Source organism: Salvelinus fontinalis, chromosome 9 (genome assembly GCF_029448725.1).
Source record: "Salvelinus fontinalis isolate EN_2023a chromosome 9, ASM2944872v1, whole genome shotgun sequence".
NCBI classification, from domain to species: Eukaryota; Metazoa; Chordata; class Actinopteri; order Salmoniformes; family Salmonidae; genus Salvelinus; species Salvelinus fontinalis.
Window position 1 is genome coordinate 7,497,771 of NC_074673.1, and position 10,050 is coordinate 7,507,820.

The 10,050-nt window shown below is 44.9% G+C and overlaps 1 protein-coding gene across 1 annotated transcript; it reads right to left on the minus strand.

Annotated features, from left to right (window-relative positions):
- Window positions 1–218: 218 nt before the first annotated feature.
- LOC129861982 (endoplasmin-like) lies at window positions 219–7,752 on the minus strand. The gene is made up of 17 exons (XM_055933233.1): window positions 7,599–7,752; window positions 6,625–6,727; window positions 6,265–6,406; window positions 5,963–6,079; window positions 5,369–5,700; window positions 4,861–4,972; window positions 4,511–4,633; window positions 4,213–4,329; window positions 3,821–4,036; window positions 3,585–3,650; window positions 3,193–3,462; window positions 2,560–2,805; window positions 2,204–2,340; window positions 1,973–2,051; window positions 1,612–1,767; window positions 1,192–1,290; window positions 219–720 (listed from the first exon to the last, which is right to left on the minus strand). Exons 1-17 carry the CDS (start codon window positions 7,645–7,647, stop codon window positions 697–699), a joined length of 2,388 nt encoding a protein of 795 aa, XP_055789208.1. The 5' UTR covers window positions 7,648–7,752; the 3' UTR covers window positions 219–696.
- Between the last annotated feature and the right edge of the window lie 2,298 nt (window positions 7,753–10,050).

The window sequence follows — 10,050 nt, forward strand, 5'->3', positions numbered from 1 at the left end:
TCAAAACAGCGGATTAATTGACCCACTAAGCAGTTAAATTTTGTGCATCTAAATCACCGAGCCCATCTTTAAATGGGAAGGCCTCAACAGTATGTTCTTTAGACATGTTGTATTCGGTCATATTTGTAGATGTGCCGCTTTATTCAATAAAATGTATTTAGTTTATGTATAACTTCACCCGTACCAAGAGTCCAACTATATTCATCACAGACAGTAGACCCTTTTCAAGGAAATATTTATTCAATGGGATCAAGGGACAGTGTCGATCACATCTTTTCCAGCTCAGTTAAATATTAACAAATTTACAATCATGAGGAATGTAACAAAACAGAAACAAAAACACCAGCCTTAAAAAAAATCTCGCCCCATCAGGACCCTCCGCAGAGTGAGTAAAGTGTGGCCGATGGCCTCGACTTAGCCCGGTCCCAGATTTGTTGGGCAAGAGAGCACAAACAGATGTGGGACCGGGCTAGTCTTGATTGGTAGCTGTTGGGTATCCTAGCCAGCAGGTGGTCTTGGCTAGACAGACTGAATCACACTACATTTCACTATTGTTTCACTTAACACAGATAATGGAGTGGAAACAAATATGAACACAAGTGGAATTCGGTCCGGGTTTCCAGTTAGGACTTCGGCCTTTGTTGTGGCTCAGCTCCAGGACAGGTCCATCATCATTACACCCTCATTTACAGTGCTTTATAACTCATCTTTGTCAGTTGCCTGTTGGCCAGAGAGAGGGAGGTTGGTTGTAGTTTCACCATCATTAACTAAATCATGCAAAACAAGGCATCAATTGAAATTATGAATATTCAAATGATAACCTCTTCCCCAGGCTATTGGGCACAGCAGAGGCTGCTGGGAGTCGCTCTAGGAGGATGGGCTCATTGGAATGGAACAAATATGTGGTTTCCATACATTTGATACCGTTCCAGCCATGACAATGAGCTTTCCCTCCCAATAGCCCCTCCGATCAGCCACCTCTGGTGCAGAGCGCATATAAGCCTGGTACAGCAATGATTCAAAGTTGGCCTTAGTGGGAGTGAACTCATGGTCTCTCGGTATTGGCTAACCAAAGCCAAGTTTGACATGTTGGTCCACCAAACATTTGGGTGTTTGTGTCTGGGAAGAAAATTCTGAACTATAAAACCATGAATGAATGTAATTTCCCAAAACATGTGATCTGAGACTCACCGCTTCTTCGTCTGGAATTTCCTCTTCTTCCTCAGCCGCTCCATCCTCTGCTGGCTCTTCAGGCTCCTCCTCCGGCTCCTCCTCTGGCTCCTCCTCAACCTGCAAGGGGCGGGGCAAAACAGGATTAGATTTAGTTTCCTCAGCATTTAGTCAGAGTAACACTGCATCTCCTTTTTCAAACAGGTGGGATAAGCCCTGAGCAGCCGCTTTCATGTCTCCGGTCCTCCAGTTCCCCCCACAGCACATGTTGTAGCCCCAGACAAGACAGATTCAAGTCATTGAGGGCTTGATGATTGAGTCAAGTGTGCTTGGCCAGGCCTAAATCACTGTACTGGAGGGGAAAAGCTTGGCTACAGCACCACTCATTTACAGAATTTAGGAGTTGCTCATGTCTGTGTATTTGGCAGGGCTGTGACATGCCTGTTCGGTGAGGTCCACGTTCATACTGAGCCGCAGCATGCGTTCAATCCGGTCTCCGTAGGCCTTGGTGTCCTGGAGCTGGTAGCCTGAACGCAGCGTGGCCGTCTCAAACAGCACCATGGCCAGGTCTGAGGCAGTCTGGTCCTCGCCATTCGTCTGCAGGTAAGAGAAATAGAAGGGATGAGAATTAAACACTCAGCGATATGACGGCGCCACGAGCAGCACAATGTACAAACATCATTCAGCTGACGAAAGATGACATTCTCTAGCTTGATCCTCATTGCCCCTCCCACCCCCTCTTGAGAATCAAGTATGACAGAAATGTCACATGGTTTGTATTACAGGTTATGTGAATACTTACAGAAACCCGTTTCAGCATCTCCTTGATGAGAGGGTGCTTCGGGTTGATTTCTAATGTTTTCTTCTGGCTCGCATAATAACTGGAAACAGAGCAAGAGAATTAGGACATCTGAAGCACAAATAGGATCTTGAAATCAAATCAATCAATGATATCAACATTTGGAGCCTTTCACAAAGTAGGAATGAGGACGTGTTCGAGGAGATCAAACAGAAGCACATAGTGACCACTCACTTCGTGGAGATGTCTTTCCCGGTCTGGTAGGCCTGCGCCTTCATGATCCTCTCCATGTTACCAGACCAGCCGTACTGGCTGGCTACAAGAGCACAGGGGGACTTGGTCAGCCTCTGGGACAGGATGGCCTTCTCAATCTACAAGAGAAAAAGGACACATTGGCAAAAATAGATAAAGGTTTTCCACAATATCATTTAATCCAAAAACATTGAGGTCCGGAGTCTCCTTTGAGAATGTTTTTTTAAATTTATTATCCAGCACTAAACTTAATCCGAGTCTGGAAAAACCAAACATATTTTTTTCTTATCTCGAGTGGGCTGAAGTTTGACCTTTTGCCTTCATGTTCTGTATGTTACCTTATCCTTCAGGGCGCTGTCCTTCATCCAGGTGGTGAGAGGTTCATACTCCTTCTCCAGGGCCTCCCTTGTCTCCTTGGCCTTGTCACTCTCGTCAAACTTGATGCCCTCCTTGGCCACGTTCTGGAAGCGCTTGCCATCGAACTCTGGCAGAGCCTGGACACAGTACTCATCTACTGGCTCGGTCAGGTAGATGACCTCATAACCCTTCTTCAACAGGCTCTCTACGAAGGGAGAAGACTCCGCCTGGGGGATGAGGACATTACACAAGGGAAGACTAGGGTTTAGGAGGAACATTGACCTACAATTCCACTAGATTGCTTACACCTTAAAGATCTGCAAACATCTCAGGGGACGGGGTAGTGAGCAGATGGGAACCAGCTGAGTAGTTACATTCAGAGAGGTTTCCTTAACGTCATTTGAAGACAGAGTTCAAAATAAGATGGAAAGTAAACGGGAATCTCAGAAAAGGATTGCTTTTAAATGAATCCAGTTCAGTCTACTCTTCACATCTTTTAGCTAGTTCTAGACATGAAGTATATCTGGTCCCGCTTCTCCATCTCTACGTATGGCCACTGCCACACCAGGCCACCGCGGCAGCTTAAGTGGCCTATACAGTGTAACACTACCCACCTCCTTGCGGCTGGTCCCGGCCATGAAGTAGATCTTGTCCTGCTTGTCCTTCATCCTCTCGACGTACTGCTCCAGGCTGGCCAGCACCGTGTCGCTGTTGGAGGTCTGGAAACGTAGCAGCTTAGCCAGACGGGTCCTGTTGGAGTGGTCCTCAATAACACCCAGCTTGATGTTGGTGCCAAACTCCTTCCAGAACTTCTCGTTGTACTGCTCTTCGGCGATCTTCTTGATCATGTCCAGGGTCTTACGCACCAGCTTCTTACGGATCACCTGGATGGAGGAACATTTAGTTACGCTCACATCATTCACTACGATGGTTAACAACAAGTCATATCTTCATTAGGCACCAAACTGACCCGAAACAGATCACTTGTCTAATTAGAGAGGCTCACCTTGAGCAGCTTGTGTTGCTGCAGGGTTTCTCTTGACACATTCAGGGGCAGGTCATCAGAGTCCACCTAATAAAACAATCATAAATCACTTAGAGAAAGTAATAACATTAAATTAACAATCATTTAACTGTACAGCAGGGTCAAGGGTCAATTCCAAATCAGATTATTATTTTTAAACCCTGCTATACCAAGTCTTAGATTGGTTCTATAACGTAAGCTATGTAAGGCTCACTCACCACTCCCCTGACAAAGTTCAGGTACTTGGGCATCATGTCATTGAAGTCATCAGTGATGAACACTCTACGGACAAACAGCTTGATGAAGTCGTTCTTCTTGGTTCCGTACTCGTCGAACATGCCCCTGGGGGCGGCAGCGGGGACAAACAGGATGGACTTGAAGGTGACCTCACCCTCGGCTGTGAAGTGGATATGGGACAGGGGCTCGTCTGTGTCCTGAATGGGGGAGAGCGACAAAATCAATCAAAAAGATATTTATAAAGCCCATTTCATGTCAACAGTTGTCAAAGGGTTTCACATTAACCCAGTCTAGACTCCGAAGAGCAAACTAAAATGGATGCTTTGGCTAGGAAGTAGTCCCTGGAAGGAAGTCAGGGTCGCAGACTGCATACCTTGGAGAAGGTCTTGTAGAAAGCCTTGTACTCGTCTTCCTCCACTTCTTTGGCTGGCCTCGTCCAGATGGGCTTAATGTCGTTCATCAGCTCCCAGTCCCACACAGTCTTCTCAACCTGGACCAAAGGCATGGAAGTGGTTTTGAGTTTTAAAAAGTCAAAAACATCCAAAATAAGACACCAATTGCTAACTAAGTTGTATTATGTGTGTTAGCATTTGAATAGATTAAATAAATGGAACTGTTACAGAAGGAGAAGTTTGGGAAAATAAAAAACAAGTCAAGGTGTTTGTTTTTACCTTCTTTGTCTTTGGCTTGTCCTCCTTCTCATCCTCCTCTTCCTCCACCTCTACCTCATCCTCAGTGGCATCTTTCTCCTCTGCCTCGGTGTCCTCGTCGATGGGCTCCTCAACGGTCTCAGTCTGGACAGGTGGAAGAGAAGGGAAAAATGGCAAAAATGTTATTCCTACAGCTCACTGCTACAATGGTTCACCATGGTTTGTTCCTTTGACAAACTGGTCTCAAACCCTTCCTCTTCTTTATCTAGGATAAGCTTGATTCCACCATATTGTTTCCACCTGTAAATTATTTTGCTTTAAGTGCAGATGAAGGAGAGGACAGGAAAAATAGTATAGTTCCACTCCAATACCTTGCTGGACCAGACGTAGATGGGGAAGTTGATGAACTGGGAGTACTTCCTGACCAGGTTCTTGATGGTCTCCAGCTCCAGGTAGTCTGTAGCCTCCTCCTTCATCACCAACCTGGACCAATCAAAAAGACAACCAGATAGAACCATGTTAGTGTCAAAACATGAGTCAGTCAAAATACAGATTGAGTCAATGTCATGGTACTTCGTGTTTTGAATATCATTGAGGGATTTTGTCCTGTATTATCTTACAACGCTACACAAGTTCATTTAATTCATGGCCACTGTATGAATACCATAGCCTGGTATTCAAAAACTTTTAAACACTAGGAGCATTTGCTTGTGGCTGTCTAGACTGCCAGTTTTCACTTTTGGAAGTACCAAAAAATGAAGTACTTACTATGACTGATGTGTGGTTGTCTCACCTAGCTATCAACTGTAAGTCGCTCCGGATAACCATCTGTTAAATGAATAATATGTAAACATAACAAATGTACTCTGAGACACTCACGTGATGGTGGTGCCCCTTCCTAGGGTGTCTCCACGGGGGTCCTCGATCACGCTGAACTCATTGGAGTCAGACTCCCAGATGTGCTGCGTGCCGTTGTTGTGCTTCGAAGACACAATCACCTTGTCAGCAACCAGGAAGGCGGAGTAGAAGCCCACGCCGAACTGTCCAATCAGCTCTGAGGTGGACTGGCCCTCACTTTCAACCTCTGTCATCTTGTTCAGGAACTCGCTGGTGCCCGACTTGGCGATGGTACCCAGGTTTCTAATCAGGTCGTCTTTGGTCATGCCAACACCTGTGTCTGTGATGTGGAGCATGTTCTTCTCCTTGTCAGACTAGGGAGAACATGAAGAGAATAGGTGAGCTCAACCTCAGAAGTCCTAATGATATTTTAGTAATAATTTCCATGTCTTACAAAGCAGAATATATCAGTCAATTTCTTTCAAAGATTAACCCTTTCTCCAATTCAAATTTCCTCCATTCCTCTTAATAGTCTCAAAACACACTGGAGAAGAAGGTCCAAGGGGAAGGACCATCTCCAGTACGGTTGATAAGAGTGCGAGGAATTGAGATTGAGGACGTGACCATGAAACACACCTTGATCTTGATGGTGAGCTCCTCGTTGGCGGCCAGTGCATCGTCATTGGTCAGAGACATCAGTCTGATCTTATCCAGAGCATCAGAGGCGTTGGAAATCAACTCCCTCAAGAAGATCTACAGACAGGAGGACAGGATGGTTACTGTTAATAACATAAACCTCTTGAGTTAGTTATGAATGAATCCACTCAACTTTTACTGACTCTACAATCTGGAGTCATAATATTAACCGTCTCAAAATCCAACACAGACAGGAGGACAAGAGAAGGTTTCCGGAATCCTTCAACCCTACCGCTACTCACCTCTTTGTTCTTGTAGAGGGAGTTAATGATGAGTTTCATCATGCGGTTGACCTCTGCCTGGAAGACATGTTTCTCCGACTTCTCTCTAATCTCTTTGATCTGAGCTGCGTTCAGCCCGTCCAGCTGGATAGACTCCTCCTCTCTGAGGACAGAGACAGAGAAATAATGACATTCAACAGGTCAGTGCATCATACCGAACTGTCACCTTTCTTCCCCCTGTAGCCGACTTCTGTCATGTTTTACTTTAAGGTTCCTCCCAAACAATTGCGTCGGATCTGTGCAACTACCAAACACACATCAGTAATGAGGCTGGGACCACCCCTCAGTCTGGTTTCTTTTTAAGGTTTCTCCCTGACCTACCTCTGCACCACCTCGTCATCCGTCTTGGATCCATCTCTGCTCTTTCCCAGATCATCCTCCACAGCGCCGTCGATGTCAAGTTCATCTTCTGCTCTCACAGATGCTGCATAGAAACACCACTCAAGTTAGCAGAGAAGGTGAATCTGACAGGTAAACTGTTCATGGAAAACTCCAACCCAAAAACATTTAGTATATTGTAGACCTTTGCTTGAGTGCTGACAAAACATTTTTGGGGACTTTCAAGATGTGTAACTCAATACAGAAATCATCCCGTATGATACATTTTGCATCATATGACGTAAATACATCATACAGGGATGGTTTTCTGTATTTTGAGTGTTACACATCTTGAAAGCTTGAGTGCTGACAAACAAAACACTTTAGGACTGTCAACAATGGACTAATATGAAAGAACAAAATATATAGTTTCCCGTTAAGTTACAAACTGAAGATGCTAGCTACCTTGAGTTTGAAACAACAAGAGTCGCATGCAAATCAAAAAGGAGATGTGGCCTATTCAACTTGACAGAATTTTTTTTGTATAATTCAGTCACGGGCTATATACCTAGCTGTATTCTTTAGGTAACCAAAATTACAGGAAATACAGATATCACAAACTAGCTCCGCTAGATGGGATGAGCAAGCCAAGGCTAACTAACGTTACCGTTAGCCGTTCTGATCTGTGGTTGCTAGCTAGGAACAGGATGTTTGCTTAGCTTACAAGGAAACTTCCAGAAACGTGCGAAGCAGTAAGAAAATCTCCAAGAATCAAATTCAATGAATAAAACCCAAATGATTACAAATAAATAAAGGCATAGTGGTGTCCATATCTAACTATTAAAAAGGTGAAATACAAGCTCACGATTCAGATGGCTGGATCGTGAGCTTGGAAATCAAGTTCAAATGCTAGCTCGTATGGATAGACACCGCTAATAGCGATGTTAATAAAAATAAAAACATCCTCAGATACTCACCGAATGCTAAAAGCGCACAGAGCAGCCCAATAAACCAAATCCGCTTCATTTTGTTAAAATGATCTTCAGACAAAAGACGTGGGTCTCAACCTATACCTCAACCGTATCAACGCACACACCGACGCCTTGACAAGGAAGAATGACAAGTTCGAGCTCCCCCAACAAAAGCACCCCTTTTAATACCCCCCCCAAGACGGACCAATCATAGGGCACCACGCACAAAACACAGCCAATAGCAGCAGGACATTTCACAATCTACAGGACATTTTCTCCCAATAGACGTCTTCCATGTAAAACTTAACACATGAAAATCGTGGCTTGTAACCATTGGCTAAAGAATTCTTCTAGAGGTACTATTTGAGGCAACTACTCTAAAAGATTGCTCAACAAACAATGTCTATGCATTTTGCTCAATCAGTGTTTTTTAAATATTAAATTGTATTGATGTGATGATCATTTATCGATATTCTATTTGGTCACTATAATGATAATGTTTTGTTTCTAGAAGCTGATAGGCTATAATGCACAATAACCATTCATACTGCATAAGAAAACAACGTTTATTTGTCACCTGTGCCGAATACAACAGGTGTAGACCTTACAGTGAAATGCTTACTTACAGGCTCTAACCAATGGTGCAAAAAAGGTATTAGGTGAACAATAGGTAAGTAAAGAAATAAAAACAACAGTAAAAAAGACAGTGAAAAATAACAGTAGCGAGGCTATTTACAGTAGTGAGGTTATATACAGTAGAGGCTATATACAGTAGTGAGGTTATATACAGTAGAGAGGCTATATACAGTAGAGAGGTTATATACAGTAGTGAGGCTATAACAGTAGAGAGGCTACATACAGTAGAGAGGCTATATACAGTAGAGAGGCTATATACAGTAGAGAGGCTACATACAGACACCGGTTAGTTGGGCTGATTGAGGTAGTATGTACATGTAGATATGGTTAAAGTGACTATGCATATATGATGAACAGGGAGTAGCATTAGCGTACAAGAGTGGTTGGCGGGAGGTGGGTGGCGGGACACAATACAGATAGCCCGGTTAGCCAATGTGCGGGGGCACTGGTTGGTCTGGCCAATTGAGGTAGTATGTACATGAATGTCTAGTTAAAGTGACTATGCATATATGATAAACAGAGAGTAGCAGCAGCGCAAAAGAGTCTAGTCCGGGTAGCCATTTGATTACCTGTTATGGCTTGGGGGTAAAAACTGTTGAGAAGCCTTTTTGTGACTGGGGTGGGTGGGGTCTTTGACAATTTTTAGGGCCTTCCTCTGACACCGCCTGGTGTAGAGGTCCTGGATGGCAGGCAGCTTTGCCCCAGTGATGTACTGGGTCGTACGCACTACCCTCTGTAGTGCCTTGCGGTCGCAGGACGAGCAGTTGTCGTACCAGGCAGTGATGCAACCAGTCAGGATGCTCTCGATGTTGCAGCTGTAGAACCTTTTGAGGATCTAAGAACCCATGCCAAATAATTTTTGTTTCCTGAGAGGAAATAGGCTTTGTCGTGCCCTCTTCACGACTGTCTTGGTGTGTTTGGACCATTCTAATTTGTTGGTGATGTGGACACCAAGGAACTTGAAGCTCTCAACCTGCTCCACTACAGCCCCGTCAATGAGAACGGGGGCGTGCTCGGTCCTCCTTTTCCTGTAGTCCACAATCATCTCCTTAGTCTTGGTTATGTTGAGGGATAGGTTGCTATTCTGGCACCACCCGGCCAGGTCTCTGACCTCCTCCCTATAGGCTGTCTCGTCGTTGTCGGGGATCAGGCCTACCACTGTTGTGTCGTCTGCAAACTTAATGATGGTGTTGGAGTCGTACCTGGTGAACAGGGAGTACAGGAGGGGACTGAGGGGACTGAACCCCTGAGGGGCTCCAGTGTTGAGGATCAGCGTGGCAGATGTGTTGCTACCTACCCTCACCACCTGGGGGCGGCCCATCAGGAAGTCCAGGATCCAGTTTCAGAGGGAGGTGTTTAGTCCCAGGATCCTTAGCTTAGTGATGAGCTTTGAGGGTACTATGGTGTTGAATGCTGAGCTGTAGTCAATGAATAGCATTCTCACATAAGTGTTCTTTTTGTCCAGGTGGGAAATGGCAGTGTGGAGTGCAATAGAGATTGCATCATCTGTGGATCTGTTTGGTCAGTACACAAATTGGAGTGGGTGTAGGGTTTCTGGGATAATGGTGTTGATGTGAGCCATTAGCAGCCTTTCAAAGCACTTCATGGCTATGGACGTAAGTTCTACGGGCCTGTACTCATTTAGGCAGGTTGCCTTAGTGTTCTTGGGCACAGGGACTATGGTGGTCTGCTTAAAATATGTTGGTATTACAGACTCAATCAGGGACATGTTGAAAATGTCAGTGAAGACACCTGCCAGTTGGTCAGCACATGCCCGGAGCATACGTCCTGGTAATCCGTCTGGCCCCGCGGCCTTGTGAAT